At 37.7% G+C, this 18,460-nt stretch overlaps 1 protein-coding gene across 1 annotated transcript in view; it reads left to right on the top strand.

The window, feature by feature from the left end:
• The window catches only part of COL25A1 (collagen, type XXV, alpha 1), a 389,335-nt gene extending 374,228 nt beyond the window's left edge, over positions 1 to 15,107 (top strand). The window contains exon 8 of the mRNA XM_011945747.1: positions 14,933 to 15,107. Within this exon, the coding sequence (XP_011801137.1) occupies positions 14,933 to 14,938 (6 nt within the window). The 3' untranslated portion in view covers positions 14,939 to 15,107. The remainder of the gene's footprint in view (positions 1 to 14,932) is intronic.
• Positions 15,108 to 18,460: the final 3,353 nt, after the last annotated feature.

The following is an 18,460-nucleotide window of genomic DNA, read 5'->3' as shown; positions in this document are numbered from 1 at the left end:
TTTCTAACAAAATTGCCCTGTTGAGGCATCAATGAAGAACAAGATCAGGAATTGTTTGGAGTTGCCCTTTATGGTTGTATTGACAAATCTTAAGAGGAAGAACTAATTTGGGTCAGTATTATTCAATTCTTTTTTCTTTGTGTCCACCTTGATGTAAAAATAAATTCAAAGTTAATTTATCTGACTGCAATAAATATAGAATTTAATGAGATGGTCCAAAGGTTAAAAAATAAAAAATATAGCATAAATAGAATCCTATATGGTAGACTGTATTTCCTTTTATCGGAAAGAGTTGAATGCATCTGAATTTTTTTTTCTTATAGTGTTTTAAACTATTGGGTAATATAGGAGGTCACATTTTGCTTTTTATTAGAATTAAAAATGGTTTGGCAGTGCCAGAAAGACTTTCTAGATAAATGATAGTTGTCCTATTTTAAAAGAGTGATGAGGAGGGGGAAGATAATATGGATAAGAGAAATTCACTTGCTGCCTCATCAGACTTTTTCTTATAACAGTAAAATAAACCCATGTCACCCATTTAGGCAATTGGCCCTGCCAGCTAATTGCCTAGAAACTTCTATAGGGTGTCCGAAGCTGAGTTTTATTCAAACATCTTCAGTGACAAGGAGCTCACTCTTTTAAAAAGCAGACAATTCTAATCATAGACAGTTCTAACATTGCAAAGTAATTCAATCATTCATTCAACAAATATTTATTGTTCCTTCTTTTGAATCAACATCTACCATTCTCTACTTCCTATACATTTAGTTTCAGTCCTGTCTTCTGAACTAATTATTCTTAAACATGACTGTCCTTCAGTGGTTTATAGAAACACTGAAGCTCATGGGTGAAATGAACCTTAAAGCTCTTCCATTATTGGTTACATTCTTTGGCAGTGATGGCCCAGCTGAAACTGAATACACCCTGTGGTGGTGGTGGTTCTACTCTGTGCTCTCCCTTCAGTTTTCAGCCTGTTTAAAATACCTCTCATGTCCCGTCTCATCTTCTCCTGCTCCAACCCCATCTTCTTCATCCATTCCTCGTGTGAACAGTTTTTGCCCTCTTACTGTCATGGTTCTCTATACATGTTCCTATGTCCTCCTGAAAGGATAATGTGTAGAAAGCAAACACATTTATCCAGGTGTGCCTGGATAAATGTGTTTGGGATAAAACCTACCTCTGTATGTGTCTGTTTATGTTAATACAGTCTGGAATTAGATGAGCTTGAAACAACATTGGCAGCCATATCATATATTAATGTATAAATTTATCAACTTAAATTCTAAAATCTTTTTTTTTTACTGTTATTCTTAGCTCCTCAATTGTGTATTTACATAACTAGTTTATTGGATTCACACACCGTTACTTTCTTTTATCCATGTTATTAGTATACCACTCTCATCATTCCATCCTGTTGAGGTCCCCTCTGGATTCTGATTTGCAACCCAACAAACATTATACCTCTTCTTCTCTCCCATTTCCTGGATATTTGAGATATAGATATAGAAATATTCATGTAGAGACAAAAATCATTCCCACACCCAAAGTTTGAGAAGACTGATTCATTAATACATATATTGAGGCTGGGCACAGTGGCTCATGCCTGTAATCCCAGCACTTTGGGAGACCGAAGCAGGTGAATCACCTGAGGTCAGGAGTTTGAGACCAGCCTGGCCAACATGGTGAAACCCCATCTCTACTAAAAACATAAAAATTTGCTGGGCGTGGTGGCACGCACCTGTAATCCCAGGTACTCGGGAGGCTGAGGCAGGAGAATCGCTTGAACCTGGGAGGCGGAGGTTGCAGTGAGCCAAGATTGCACCATTGCACTGCAGCCTGGGAGAAAAGAGCAAAATTCTGTCTCAAAAAAACAAAACAAAACAAATATATATTGAATGGATCAGTCTGGAGGTCCTGAACTGTGTGACTGGTTAAGCATTATTATCTGTGTAGATTGTTCAACCAGTTATAAATCTTTTCATTGATTTTCAGTTCAGATTTCTCAATATGGAATCTAAGGATAATACAGGAAAACTTGGCATACCCCTTGCTGAAATCCAGTTACATATGTGCATCCACCTACTAATAACCCTTTTAAAAAGGAAATGAAGTTAGTATTCTGTTATAAATTTTCACCAATAATCCTTTTAATAATATATTCTCATCTTTACTTAGGTCAATACAAATTTTAGCAATCTGTCTATACTTCACAGAGCTACCTTTTTCTCTCTTATATTGCTTCTTGCACTTTTCACAGTTCCCGAAAAAGTGATGTGAATGGTTGAGTAATTTTTTTGGCAAATGTTCAGTATTTCGAAAACTATTTATTCAGGCTAAAACACACTTATATTTGCAAAGTTTTCATTAGTAATCTCTTCACTTTCCTTGGCATTTAATACACCAGTATTTGTGGCAATGTTTAATTCAAACAACTATATTTTTTTCTGTTTGACAGAGAATTAGAAGCTAAATAGGAACTGGTTGCTACTGCTTTCTTCTATCAATGATTCACATTTTATTCTCAGTTGACTGAAAAAAATAGATCTATTATTTTATTATCCTTCTCTGTCTGCATCTAACAGCATATGCTCTTTATGTTGCCCTTAGAAATTCCTCCCAGTCTTTATGGAGCCTAAGTGCTCCTGACACAGATCATAATGTTCCATGCTGCTCTTCTGTGTTAATCCTTGGATTGACTTTCACTTCCTTTTTTATTTCCTTCCTTATTTGTAATTAAGATATTCATAAAGAAGGAAATCCTACAAAGAATAGGAGAGGGGAAGGGAAGTCCGCTCTGCAATTTGTGAATTATTAGGCCCTTAGTAATTCACAAATTGGATAATTATGCCTTGTACAAAAGTTGACTCGCATTTCCCTTGAAAAATCTTTTTTTTTTCTTAGTCAAATTTGTTTTGTGCCACTTTTCCAACATTAGCTTCCCCAACATTTCGCAAGTCAAGAAACATGGACAATTTCGCGGTTAAAGTTTATGAAGCTTAATCTCAACTCTTTATAATGTTACGAAGCTTCATCCCAGAGCTGTAAAATAGTAACTTCTTCTCCCTCTCTTTCATGTTTCTTACTTGCTAAAATCCCATATCACCCAAGGAGAATGATTGACAGTCCCTTATGTGAAAATAAGCAATTCAATTTCAATAATGACATGACAGACATGCATCTTGTAATTTTTTAACCACATATGTGAGTCATAAAACTTGTAGCTAATGAGGTGGTAGAACTGGTCACTTATCTGGGTATCCCAGATGCCACCTGGTTTTTAAAACATAAACTTTGTTCCTATGGGTACTGAAATCGAAGACCCATTAAAAAAAAAAAAAAGATTTATAACATAGTCTGTATTTTGTAAATTGGGCTATTGCTTTTAGATATTTTAAAACATCAGGGAAAGTTTTTTCCTTGGTCTGGATTAGTTATGTATTCAAACCAAGAGCATTGTCATTCCCTTTTTTTCTCTTTTATTTAATAGCAGATAATGCATATATATCATTTAAAATTTACTAAGTTGAAAGACCACGTTACACTTTGAATTAATTCATGTAACCATAAAAAGAAAAAATCTTTTTTCTATTATATATGGACAATTTTCTTTGATAAATGGAATATTAAGTGCATTTAAATAAAGAGAGAATTGTTCCTATTCAAAATTGCACCTAAGGCATATTTTGAGCCCTCATTTTCAGTAACAAAGACAATCTAATCTTTACTCTTGACATTTTTGTCTGCTTTATTATTATCTAAATTTGGAAGCATAAAAGTACTTGAAATTTGGAAGTATAAAAGACTTTTGAGGTTAAATATGAATATTATCAGTGTAGTTATTTCAAGTAAATTATATGTGCAAATAAATATCACTTTTAAGAATTAAATAAACATGATAGCATGTGATACACTACTTAATACAAAAAATGTACTGCATTTCATTAAATAACATTATCAACCACTAGGAAATTAAAACCAAAAAGTAGAAAGTTTATTTTATGATTTTTCAATATTTATGTCATTCTAAAGTTTAGATTTAATTTCATAAAAGTCAGGAAATTCGGTTTTGACAATCCCAGAGAAACCATAATTCTCATGTAGATTACAACAACAGCCTCTTTCATTAACAGCAAATCATGGGACTCCTCCCAGATGAATTAATCACTATGGGATGTAGGTACGTCCTTTTCAGAAAGGAATTATACCTTGTTCTGTTCTTATTCCTGCTAGAGATAGTGTATAACAATCATATTTTGACATTTCTATGATTTAAGAATCAGTGCTGTGAATTACAATGTGTAATTGATACAATAAGAACCAGTAACCCTTTCTTCAAATGCTAATGCAACAAAATAAAGTTCTATCGGTTGGGCTAAGTGTGCTATGAGGCAAAGTCCTACAGTTGTTTTGTTTGTATTTCACCATCAAAAACACTAAATCAGAGATCTTTAACTGGTGATCCGTGAGACAAATCCTACTATCAAATGTATTTTCATTTGGAATATAAAATGTGTAAACAAAATTTCAATGTTAGCAAACATTAAAATCTGAAGCATTTATTTTTTTCTTAAAAAAAGACTTTCATTTTTGGTTTCTCATGAAGCAGGTGAAGATGTAGCCGCACTAGGTCTGCTTTCATCTGTGGCAAAAATCAAGGGATTAGTTATTGTTTCCTTTCAGCCCCAGCTTCTCTCTTCTATTCAGCGAAGTCTCCCCACTTCCTTTTGTCTTCAACCTGCTTCTTTATTCACATTATCTGCCAATTCTTGTAGTCATTTCAATTTACTCCATATGTACAAGTGACATCAAATACAAAAATAATTACAGGATGTTCAAACATGTCCTAAATTGCAATAAATATTTTAGCCTCTTTGGGAAACATGCAGAGTTCAGGGATGCCCTCAAGCAACAGACTCTATTTTACTGTTGTATAATTGAGCAGACCCTGAGAAAACACTACAAAATTAGGATTTGAACTAAAGGAGGATGTTGGAGAACAGGACCAGATGAACTAGTAGAGAAAGTTACGTAGAAGAGTACCACTGCAAGTAACGTTACTCTCTGCTCTACTGTTCCAAGCACTCCATTATCTTTTTGAAGAGTTCAGTTATCCCAGAGGGCTGTCAGGCATTTACTGTGGGCTAAACCTTATTTAGGGTGGATGTTGAACTTCAGAGGTATACAAGGAAGTACAGGATGATTTTCCATCCATTATAGCCATCTACTTCTTCCATGAGTAGAAAAGAGGCTACCATTCAGGGTGCATGCCCAAGGAATTTTAGAGTCAACTCAATCTAGTATCAAACAAGGATGTTTAGCAAATACTCATTAAATCGGAGTACTAAATAGAGTATCCAGAGAATGGCAGGACACTTACGCTTTCTCTCCCAGCATGAAACATTCAAAAAAAAAAGTTGAGGTTTTCTCACAGACTACTGGAGAAATGCCTGTTTTCCCTTTAGTGTCAGATGCCCTGTCAGCTACTGATCTTCTTTCCTGATCCATGCTGTGCCTCCTCTCCCAGATGTAGACTGTTTCCTTTCAGAAAATGGATGGAATATACTCAAGTTGAGATGAGTCCTTGAACTGGCAACCTCAATTGAAGAGCAGCCTAGGTTTTATAGAAATGTAGTTCCAAAATATTATTGTATTGCATGCTATTTTTATACTGCACCATCTTGGAAGAGTTTTTGAGAATTAAAAAACTATAATCTGAGCTCCATAATTCAAAATTTGTATTTCAAAGGTATATTGCATGAAATTCAGATGGGGCTGAATTCAAGACTGCTTTTGCACCATTTTTGTTTTCACAGGGAGGTTGAAGTAGATTTTTATGCAGTGATTGACAATCAAGTTGACGTTCTAAACAGGACTGCTGGAGAATTTTTTTTCATTTCATAAAAAGACAAAATTTTCACAGTTTTCTTTGCTTATTTGCAAAATAGGTGCTAATTATAAATGTGCTTATTTATTCATTAAGGCAATTAATTAAAAGATGTATACCAGATAATTGATCATACTAGTTCTCATTAATATATAACACTGAAATCATAAAAGTAGATTTATTTTTAATTACTACAAACTGGTATAAATTATAATATGTAATGCAGATTGCCATATATTGAGACAGGGCATTTTTTAGACTTGTCTATAATTAATACATTTCATTGTTCAAACCCACATTCATTTCCTTAAATTCAAAACTTATCACTCTTTCTATAATCTTTGGTTATGCTAAAGAGCTCTTTGTCATTAATTTTGAACTAGGCTCACAATCCCTTCTTAAAACTCTTGTTAGTCAAACGTGTTTCAGAACTTAGGGTTTTTAGGAATTAGAAAGTTAATTTAGTTCATGCTATGCATATTGTCTGAAACCCTTAGGGGCCTGAGACACCCTGTAATCAAACCATCAAATTCTACAGTGAAACATATGCATATTCACACTTAGAAGGATTATTAATGATCATAAATAGCCTTACATCTGTTCAAGTAAGTTTTTTCCATCACATAAGTTTCCTGAAAACAGGAAAAACTTTAAAACTTAAGAAAATATATTTTGGCTGGGCACGGTAGCTCACGCCTGTAATCCCAACACTTTAAGAAGCCAAGGTGTGTGGATCACCTGAGATCAGGAGTTTGAGACCAGCCTGGCCAACATTGTGAAATCCCATCTCTACTAAAAATACAAAAATTAGCTGGGCATGATGGTGGGTGCCTGTAGTGCCACCTATTCGAGAGGCTGAGGCAGGAGTATCACTTGAACCTGGGAGGCAGAGTTTGCAGTGAGCTGAGATTGCATCACTGTACTCCAGCCTCTGCAACAGAGTGAGACACACAGAGAGAGAGAGAGAGAGAGAGAGAGACAGAGACAGCGAGAGAGAGAGAGAGGAAGGAAGGAAGGAGAAAAAAATTTGAAAAAAGAAAAAATATTTATCTTCGGGGCTTTGGATTTTGGAACTGCAGATGAAGGATCATGAACCATATCTTGGTTTTTAATCTGTTCTTTACTTGTGTCAGAATTGTCTTCCTCGTACTCACATGGCATGGCACCTTCGTTGTATAAAAACCTTCATGGCTTTCCACTACTTGAAGCTTCTTTTAAGACCTCCCACATCTGTGCCCTATCAATTTTTCCAGGCATTTATCTAAAATGTGTGTGCTTCACCACAGCCAAACTCACCTTACCAGAATTTCCTGAGTGTACCTTCTCCTTTGTTCACTGTGCTACAGATTGGAATACCTTCCTCCAGAGGCCTCCAGTCCACACTTCACTGCAATACCAGGATCCTAATCATCTTCACATGTCTTAATTTCTACCTTTATGGGAGTCTTACTCCAGTCCTCAGACAGAATAAGCTTAAGTACTGCCTGCTGCTCTAACCAGAGCACTAATTTAACACATTTTCCATGTGGATTGACATTCATACGACAATTCCTTCTCCCCCATTAGATTTGAACCCCTGCAGCTTCTTTCACTATACTTGGCGTATAGCATGTATTCCAGAGACCTTTGTCACACGAAGGAATGCATGTTTTAGTTCATCCCTCTTGTTCTCATCAATCTGGCCTCCCACAGGAATCCTTACAACCCTTTGCCATTGCCCTTATCTTGACCTTGCCCAAATTGAAGAACAGAGTCTACATCTCCAGGGGGAGTTCCTAAAATAGAACCTAATTCTCTACATACCAAGTGTTGATTCAGTATGTCTTTAGAAAAGGAAAATATATTTTCTATTTTTTTCCAGTGTTCATCTAGGCGGAAGTATCAGGAAGGAAAAGTATTGTTGCCCTTTGAGAGTGGCTAGCCACAAGGGTCTCCTAATGTGTCACGACGGCACCTATGGGGCATGGGAATCTTTCTGCTACTTCTGTGCAGTACTTCAGGCAGGGGCATCCTTTGCAAGGCTGCTCACACATGTCTGTCTGACATGCCACATGGCCATTTCTTTGTGGTGTTGCTTTCCTGGAAGTGCTGCTTGGAAGCAGAGCTTAGGTCCCTCTCTGCTCTCGGAGACTACAGATCTCTTTCCTCACTTCTAGTTTGGGGGAGTGTCTTTCTAGGTATTTTTCGTTTCTAGAAATGTTGGTAGACAAGTTACGTCTTGCACTCTGCCACCTTATGCCTCCTCTGAGGCCCTAAGCAAAGGGTCATCTAAGAGCTTGATGCAGGAGTGGGGAGGAAATGAAAAAATACAAGAGAAAAAGAGCATGGATAAATGTTAGCAAAAGAGATCCCAGCCACGTATGAAGTTGCTTGTTTCGTGTCTACCTGCCTTCATGCATTCTAAGCTCCATAAGGCCTGGTATAAGGTCTATCTTGTTTACCGCTCTAACCCCAATGTCCAAATATTGCCTTGGTCATTGTGCGATTGTGTTAAATTCTTATTGAATAAATGAATAAGTGAAAATGAAATTCAGAGACTATGAAAAATTTATGGAAGATATGGGGATGACTCATGCCTGTAATCCCAGCACTTTGGGAGGCCAAGGTGGGCGGATCACGAGGTGAAGAGATTGAGACCATCCTAGTCAACATGGTGAAACCCTTCGCTACTAAAAATGCAAAAAAAATTAGCTGGGCATGTGGTGCTGCATGCCTGTAGTCCCAGCTACTTGAGAGGCTGAGGCAGGAGAATCGCTTGGACCCAGGAGGTGGAGGTTTCAGTGAGCCGAGATTGTGCCACTGCACTCCAGCCTGGGCAACACAGTGAGACTCAGTCTCAAAAAAAAAAAAGAAAAAGAAAAATTTATGGAAAATATGCTGGTTAAGATGGTTGACACTGGAGCAGGTGGCCAGGGGGTGACTCTTGGCTCTGCCATTTACAGTTGGGTGGGCAAGACCCCTCACTTCTTTGTGTCTCAAATTCCTCATCTGTCAAGTAGTTGGTATGAGGATTAAAACAGTTAATATTTATAAAACTCTTAGAAGAATACCTCATGCAAAGAAAGTATCATATAAGCCTTAACCACTATTAATACCATCATCACCATTGTCATTATTTATTATTTTAATTATTATTAAGAAACCCTAAGACCGGACTGCTCTCTTGATGTTTATTTGTAGAGAATAGCTCTGATCCAGTTCTAGCAGAGTGTATATAAATAAAATCAATACAGTTTTATTTTTGTACATCTTCCCAGACTTCAAGGCTGCTTTATTTTTCTTCCCTATATCCTGTGTCTATACTTCTCTGGTTCACTCAGACCAGGAAAATCCTTCTTCCGGAATTCTACCTCTTTTCATGGCGTCTCATCTTCTCTTGACCTTTCTTAACTGTATGTCATTAGGGAGCACTTTACAACAAGCCCTGGAATCCCCTAATAGGTCATATACAACAAGTAGAGCCTTCGGCACTATATGAGTAGTCCAGGCACTTTTCTTAATATTTGCACTTGCCAGTGTTGAAGTTTGTCTGCTGTCTTCTTATTCATAGATCTTTTGCAGGCTGTCTTCTCTTACTTAGCATTTTAGTAGCTACAGTATTTAATGACATTTGTCAATACAGAGATTGCATTTTTTTCTTTCTCTTCCAAATGACTTGTAAAGTTACGCTTATCATCGACATATAAAAAGATAATTCCTGGACTGACTAGGGTTAATATTTATGATAAAACATAGTAAAATGGAATTTAGAGTATCTATAAAAAAAAAGTAACTTTTTGAACCAGTTGAAAATATTATATTCAAATAACTTGTAAAATTTACAGTTACCATTTATAGACAAAAAAAGATAATTCCTGGAGTGACTAGGGTTAAAATTTACGAGAAAATGTAGTAGAATAGAATTTAGAGTATCAATAAAATAGAAAAATGGTAATTTTTTGAGCCAGTTGAAAATATTATATTCAACTACAGAAGGCTAATTCTTCCCATAATTAATACTACCATGAGGCAATCTTTTACCATCAGTTATAATTTCTGATTTCCACAGGCTCCAATTCTCATATTGCATGATTGTTCAAAAATTCCTTTAGCTGTTTAGCTTTATATAGTTGATTTTTCTATTCAGACAGATAAATTATACCATCTACTGCAATATGGAATGATCTAGTTGCAAATTTCCTTCTCTTAAATTCTTTTCTTTCTTAATTTAGCCTTCTAACAGTTTCTGCTAAACTGAAGCAATTCTTTTACCTAAATATTTTTGTATCCTATTATAGTGTTTCCCCATCTGGTCTCTCTTAGATAGAAATTATTTTATCAACTTTGAGGAGTATTTATCTCTATTTATGCTGCACACATGCCCACTGTAATGGTCGTGTTGTAATGCGTGATGTATTCTGGGCAAACAGAATCATGATAGTATTTACATTATGGAGAAACTTGGAGATTTCATTTCTCAGCATAATGCGTATTTTTTCTTTCAATATGACTTGTTATTGGGGCCCTTTGACTCTTTATAAGTAAAATAATTATCTTTTCATCTATAGCCCTACAACCGCAGGTACACTCCCTTGTGCTGATCAATGATCAGCCATTGTCAGTGACACTGGCCATTGTTAACCTGTTCTTATTATGAGTCATTTATGTGATTTAAGCAGCATTATTGATGATGCAATAAACAGCAAAGTAAAGTATGTGCATCTATCATTTTGAGTCATTTGCATGACTAGAACTTTTGTGAGGAGAATTACCATTCCTCCTGCTTCTACAGCCACTCCTTTTCATCTTCTTTGTGGTTGCCTCTTCCTCTGCTCATCCCTTAAACCTGTCTTTTGAAGGGTTCTTTCCTAGGTCTGCCCTCTCTACAACCTCCCGAGGTGACTTCGCATATCCCTGTGGCTCATAATTCTCACCTTTCTTTCTTTCTTTTTTATTTATTTAATTTTTTTTTTTTTTTTTTTGAGATGGAGTTTCGCTGTTGTTGCCCAGGTTGGAGTGCAAAGGTGCGATCCCGGCTCACTGCAACCTCTGCCTCCCAGGTTCAAATGATTCTCCTGCCTCAGCCTCCCAAGTACCTGCCCAAGATTACAGACACCTGCCACCATGCCCAGCTAATTTTTGTATTTTTAGTAGAGACAGGGTTTCACCATGTTGGCTAGGCTGGTCTCGAACTCCTCATGATCTGCCTGCCTCAGCCTCCCAAAGTGCTGGGATTATAGGCATGAGCCACCGTGCCCAGTCATTTCTCACCTTTCTTCTGTTTTATATGCATGTCCAACTGCTGCCCCTTGGCTGTCCATAGACATCTCAAATTCAGCGAATCTATAGCTGAATTCATCATTCATAACTACCTGCCTACTCCAGAAAGCCTTTTCTTTGTGTTGCCTCTGCTATCCTTCCATTGTCCAAGCTAGAGACCTAGGACCATTCTCTGCTCCTCATTTACCCTTATATTCTCAACCAAGTTACAAGTCCTACAAATTCGACTTCCTTAATAACAATTGAAACAATTGATTTGTCCTTCCTCTAGTTCTAAGACACAATCTCACAGCTAGACTATTGTAATACCTTCCTAAATGATCTATCTTCAGTTTTACTCTTCCTGTACCAACCTCCAGCCTCATTTTATTTTCTTTGTAGCCCCAGTGCACATTTTATTTTCTTTGTAGCCCCACCCCCAACTTCTGCACCATAATACTTATCACTCTGTATGATAACTGCCAGCTTATTTCTATTTCTCCACTAAATGGTAAAGCCTGTGAGCATGGGATCTTGCTCAGCATTCAATCCCCAGAGCGTGGCATAGTGAATGTTGCACAGAAGGTGCTCAACAAATGCTTTCTAAATATTGTTGAATGTTAGTCAATTTTTAAGCTTTCTAATATTTAAACTGTAAAGCAGGTAGAAGAAAATTATAAACACATAAATTGCATAATGACAAAGTTTAGAATCAGAAGACCTGGATTGAATTTCTGGCTCTGTCATTGCCTTACTGAATACTTTTGAGAAAGCACAAAATTTTCTCACTATTTGTAATCTTATAATACTCATTATTACTGAGTACACAGTAAAAATGACATTAACACCTTGAATGTATGGCCTCTAAGTAGTTAGAAGCATTTCTTATGAATTATTTATTTGTTCAATATCCCTTTGGGGTAGGCTTGCATTGTTTCTTCTAGTTGATAATGAAGGGGGAGATATAGCCTTTCCTGTCACGATGTCAAAATACTGATTGTGAGATGGTTGCCTACTTCATAGAATGTCGTGAAGATTCATGAAGCTGTCTGAGGCTTTATGCTCTCAGGAGGGAAAAAATGAGTTATTATAGTAGTTTTACAGCTCTTATTCATCTGATTTCTTAATAATTCAAAGTATTTGGGGGTGAAAATGTGTACAAATTATTTCAGGCCGGGTGCAGTGGCTTATGCCTGTAATCCCAGCACTTTGGGAGGCTGAGGTGGGCAGATCACTTGAGGTCAGAAGTTTGAGACCAGCCTGGCCAACATGGTGAAACCCCATCTCTACTAAAAATACAGAAAAATAGCTGGGCATGGTGGCTCATGCCTGTAGTCCCAGCTACTGAGGGGGCTGAGGCAGGAGAATTGCTTGAACCCGGGAGGCAGAGGTTGCAGTGAGCCGAGATCGCGCCACTGTACTCAAGTCTGGGCGACAGAGTCAGACTCCATCTCAAAAAACAACAACGATAACAAAAATTATTTCAATATTCAGCATATTCCTGGATTTTTTCTCCATATTTTTCTGGAGACATTTGTTTTTCCACACACACTCAAACCATCTGTGTACCAGGCAAACTTTCTGAGATGCAAGACCAAGTAAAGTATGTCCATTTTATTTGTTTAGAAAGGATATGACTAATGATACTGTGGGAAAAAATGGTATAGTTAATGAAAATTGTATCCTCTGTATGAGCGGCTAGAGAAGCCCAGCAGGTGTGGCCACACAAAGCCATAAGGTATCAACACCTGTACTGAGGATAGGTGTCAACACCTGTACTTTAGAAACCAACCCTCCAAAGAACTCACACAAGCAGAGTCAGTGTCTACCTAGGATCTGGAGGCAGCCCCTGTGAAATGGGATTTTTTTTACCACCATCAAATGGTGAAAATTTTTAAAACATGTTCAATTTTAAATGCTATAACCCTATAATATATCAATGTTTGTTTTACATAATAATGTTTAAATGTATTTGCCATTAATTGAATAGACTTTTTAGGAGGATGGACCACGTTTGTTATTGCTTTGAAACACTCTCTAGGACACCAGCATATACTCTCAGGGTTAGTTTTACCCCAGTTTGAAAAGCACAGGGTCCTAGGACATTGCAGCCCAAATCATGGGATTTTTGTTAGCATGTAAGAGAATCCGTCCACATGTCCCCTTTTTACTTTGCTACACGTAAACTCCTGAAAAATTATTTTGCGTAGCATGCAAATGAAATCTTTAAAATGTAGCTCTAAACAGCTAATTGGTAGCATTTTCACAGTCAAGATGATTAAGGAATATAAATCAGCTTCCTCAAATAGAGATTATTCTGTTTGAGGAAAAAGATCTTTCTGAGGTGAGAATTAACTATCCACTTCTCTCTTTAGAGTTCATTAAAATTGGAACCCAAACTAAGGAGTTATACAACTTAAGGCTTTGTGTGTGTGTGTGAGTATTTTGAAAATGTGATCAAATAGAAAGCTGGTCATGCTCAGACATGAGTACAAGAAGTGACTTATTTATACATTCAAATTTCAAAATATTTGTAAGGCCTACCATGTGTGCTGCTAAAAGGTTTTTAATTTAAAATTATTTTGTTAGATAATCCTGTTTCAAGTGACATTATGATTTATCGCCACTAATCAAGATTCTGATCCCTCATAGACTTCTTGTTTGTATCTGTTTTTGTTCTTTGTTACATAAATATGAGCTTTATATATAAAATTCTGACTGTGTAATATAGGGCTAATGAGTCACAGATGGAAAGATGCTGGCACATTACCATCTAATAACATTTTAAACTCATATTCCGTAGTAAAACAAAAGCAAATTGTATACATCTGTTTTCCAACTTGTAGCATTTCTGAATTTATGCAGAATCTATATTTAAAGGACTTGTATTTAGAGAGAAGAAAAAGAGGACATAGGTCACCTCAAAACTACCGAGCCACTTAATAGCCTTATCAGAACGGACTTGGCAAAAGATAAGATTTTCTCTGTTTTGCTTCCTGAGAAGTTGTAGTCCTGAAGACTGAGAATCAACGGCATTAGAGCTGAAGAAGTGTCTTCAGACTACAAACTAATTTTTCTGCCTTTCTTAAAATGAAAAACATATCTCTAATGTGAGGGATGTGGGGGGTGAAATATTCACAAAACTAATAAAACTAAAAATGTAGAAATTTCCTGGGCTTTCCTAAAAATATCTGCAAGATAAATTTGGGTGGGAAAGAGAGAGCCCAGGCTATGTATTGCTGTGGTTGTTGTTTATTTTATTTGTATGGTAAACATGTTCTCTGTGTGTGTGTGTGTGTGTGTGTGTGTGTGTTTGTTTTGGAAAAAAAGGAATAAAAGGCTTTAGTTTCACATGTTCTTAGAAAATAAATAGAACAAAGGCAAAATTTCTCTCTCAGACTTAACCAATTGATAACGCCTGTGAGGAGGAGTTAGTACAAGTTATTGAAGAACGAGTCTCTAAAACATCTCTCCGTATTCTCAAGGAATTCAAAACCGCTTTTCTGCATTAAGGGGTTGTGTGAACTGTCAAGTTCTTTTGGAAAAGTTATGTGACAGAAGTGATTACTGCAGACTGTGACCATAAATCCCCCTGACATGAAATACACGTGTTATAGGAGACAGATTTTCATCCACCACCTTTGCATGAATTCCTGAAACAGGAGAGTTCTGAGATTCATCATATGATTGGAGAGAGAAATTTTGATATGTGGGTGGCAAGACTGTATTTTGTGAGGTGTACTGTGTTTATTCTGGGGAATAAGTATGATCTAATGGCAAAATTTTGTTCCCTGTTGTTGTCCAAAAAAGAATTAATACATGTATTGTATATCCTGAGTTGTAAACAGAGTGTCAGTGGAGGGAAATTACAGTGTGGTTTTCATAACAGTGTCTATAGTTATCTCCATTTTGTAGTAACATTTTGTAATTAAGATGTTGTAATTTTGTAAGATTCCAGAAATACTCAATGTAGCAAACTCTTTACACTGTGTAGACACAGATCCCATTGTACCTGCCCCAGGCTCAGTGACCATGAGCTCTCAGTTTCCCCATTCCATGCTTTAGGAAATTATTGGTTTGACTAGGCATGATGGTTTATGCCTGTAATCCCAGCACTTTGGAAGGCTGAGGCAGTCAGATCACTTGAGGTCAGGAGTTTGAGACCAGCCTGGTCAACATGGTGAAACCCAGTCTCTACTACAAATACAAAAATTAGCTGGACGCGGTGGCACATGCCTATAATCCCAGCTACTGGGCAGGCTGAGACAGAGAATCACTTGAACCCTGGGGACAGAGGTTTCAGTGAGCTGAGATTGTGCCAGTGCACTCCAGCCTAGGTGACAGAGCAAGACTCCGTCTCAAAGGAAAAAAAAAAAGTCTGGACATGGTGGCTTACGCCTGTAATCCCAGCACTTTGGGAGGCTGAGGCAGGAGAATTGCTTGAACTTGGGAGGTGGAGGTTGCAGTGAGCCTAGATCAGGCCACTGCACTCCAGCCTGAGCCACAGAGTGAGACTTCATCTCAAAAAAAAAAAAAAAAAAAGTCTGGACATGGTGGCTTACGCCTGTAATCCCAGCACTTTGGGAGGCTGAGGCAGGAGAATTGCTTGAACTTGGGAGGTGGAGGTTGCAGTGAGCCTAGATCACGCCACTGCACTCCAGCCTGAGCCACAGAGTGAGACTTCATCTCAAAAAAAAAAAAAAAAAAGTTTATTTTGGGGCCTCATGTGTCTAATTTTATTTATGGTGTGTCAGACGAGGCAAGACTTAGAGCCAGGGAAGGGAGGCGCTAGGTATGTGCTTGTTTTGTTTGTCCCCCAGTGAAATGTCTGTGTGACGTTTTATGTCGTGTTGTTTTGGTGCTGTGCTACATCCATAGGGCCTGCCAGGCTTCCCCACAGCTGCTGCCCTGCACAGTAATCAGATCCTCACCGTCAAGGTTTGTGGTTGTTACTCATGCCTGTGAAGTCAGAAATGCAATCAGCATAAGCGTGAGCAGGAACCATTCAATTGGCTTACTGAGCCCGTTGGCTTCCTCTTATCATATATGTCAAGTTATTGGGCACTTGGAACCCCACTTGCATCATTGAGGTCAAATGTCTATTAAGAGGGTGTACCCTGAGCATACTTGAGAGGAGGATATTGACGTCAAACAGGTACTGTGAAGAGAGGTGGGCATAGCAATCTAGAACCATGCCATGCCTTGATGGCTTAATTTGTATCCATTCTAATGCTCTGTAATATTTTTCCAGTCAATTAAATAATCCTAAGTACTCTCTCTGGACTTCGGGTGTCAATAAAATGGCAGTCAAGTTCACGTCACATTATGCTGGTTGACAAGTCTGATGGAAATGGAACTGGCATTTTGTCTCTAGACTTTCTGCTCAGAGTAAAGAATGCAGGGGTGCACCTGCTTACCTGCTTCTGGGAATAAACTACATTAAAAAGATCCAACGTCCACAGTGAAATGATGAAGCACAAAAAATGTTCATTACTACTGAAGATCTGGTCTTGGCATCGCATTTCAGGATGATATTTCCTTCGAGAAGAGTCAGTGGGTCTAACGTTAGACATAAGTGCCAGTTCTATTTTGTTTAATAATCATTATAAGTCTAATGTGTATATCTTTATTTCTTTCTTGGGGCCTTCTGATGTCTATTCTTCAACTCTCTCATCTCTGAACTTCAACCTTTGACCTCACCTGACTGATCAGATGGTGTTTCCTAAAATCAATCATGGGTTTCTCTCTGCTGATCAGCAGCTCATTAAACGCCGCCTGATTAAGGTAGTGCTTATTCTTGCTGAAGTCTGATTTCTTCTTTACATCAGTTGTTGCTCTGTATACCTATTGCTTTACCGTTTATCTCTTATGGGTGGGGTGTGGGCAGTGGGTGGGTATTTATTTGGAAATATCCTCAAACAAAATTACGTTTAGTCAGCTGCCTTTGTTTGAAATGTTAGATACAAGTACCAAAAAAGATACTAAAAGCCTATCTAATTTTTTCTTAATTAAAAAATTTTAAATTGTAGCTACTAACAGATCCAGTTTCTAAGCTCTCTAGCTTTGGTAATTTATAAATTATTATGCAATATGATGGGAGCCTCATATGCTTAATTTTATAGGGTATGAAAAAGTAAACACATTTGTCTAACTATAAAGGCAGCCATTTTATTAAATGAGGTGAATGTAACTGATGCAGTGTTATGGATAAAGTAATTCACACGTTTTATACCAGCTCTGACTATAGTGGTAACATATACACTATTTCAAAGAATGGAAGTGCTGGTTCCTGAGCTGCTTTGATTTTAATAGCATCTACTCAGTCACCCAGCATGAATATTTATTTGCTCCCTGCTGGGAGGCAAATTGCCTACAGGCTTTATATTTGTGGTTGTTCTGGTTCTTTTCATAGTGTAAATGTGGATCAGATAATGCAAATTTTAAGGTGCTGAAAAGAAGACCTGAGTCTTTCTCTTTCATGGTTATTGCTGGTCTGTTCCTTTCTCCATCACAGGGTGACCAAGGACAGGCAGGGCCTCCAGGACCCCCCGGCCCTCCAGGCCCAAGAGGGCCACCTGGGGACACAGGGAAAGATGGCCCCCGTGGAATGCCAGGAGTACCCGTGAGTCGCGTTTTGGATCACTTATTCTCACACGTTTTGTTTTGTGTTAAAGGCTGAGAACTAGGGTGGAGCAGGGTGGTGAGGGGCATCAGGTCAGGGGGTCAAGTGAGTGGAGTGGGTTGAGGGAAATGGGATGATGAGTGGAGTGGGTTGAGGGAAGTGAGATGATAGGAAAGTCCCCAAGCAGTGTAGGGCGCTCCCAGCTGCATTCCTCTTTACCACTTAATCCACTGGGGATCCAAGCAAACCACAAGATACACCTGGAGGCAGCCACTAAACTGATTTTGAGGTAAGACTCAAGAAGTCTGTGATTGGAGTTGCCCAATCCCAGGTGTAACCTGACTGCCATAGTGTGCACCAGGGCCTTTGGTTTAAATGGGAGATTAGTCTGAAAAACTAGGAGGCTAATAACATTTTCCAAAGGTTCAATAGCAGACCAATAAAGTCCTATACTCTTTATGGAAAGTAGAAGTAAAATGTTCTAATATTTATTCCCTTATAAATAACTTGAACCCCCAAAATTGCTAATAACCATAAAATGAATGGTTAAAACATCAGTGGGTATGGTTTAAATATCATTTGTCTTTTGTATGTAAGGCTTATTCATAGAAATAATTTAAAAGTAATCTCAATACTTGGCTACAAAGATTGGTCAAGTGTCAGTGATATAGTAGTAAAACACAGAAGATAAATGGTTTGGTTTCAGAGGCAACCCA

The sequence above is a fragment of the Colobus angolensis genome, unplaced genomic scaffold (assembly GCF_000951035.1).
Source record: "Colobus angolensis palliatus isolate OR3802 unplaced genomic scaffold, Cang.pa_1.0 Scaffold244, whole genome shotgun sequence".
In the NCBI taxonomy this organism is placed as follows: domain Eukaryota; kingdom Metazoa; phylum Chordata; class Mammalia; order Primates; family Cercopithecidae; genus Colobus; species Colobus angolensis.
Note: the sequence above shows the minus strand (reverse complement) of the source record. Positions and strands in the feature narration are given on the sequence as shown.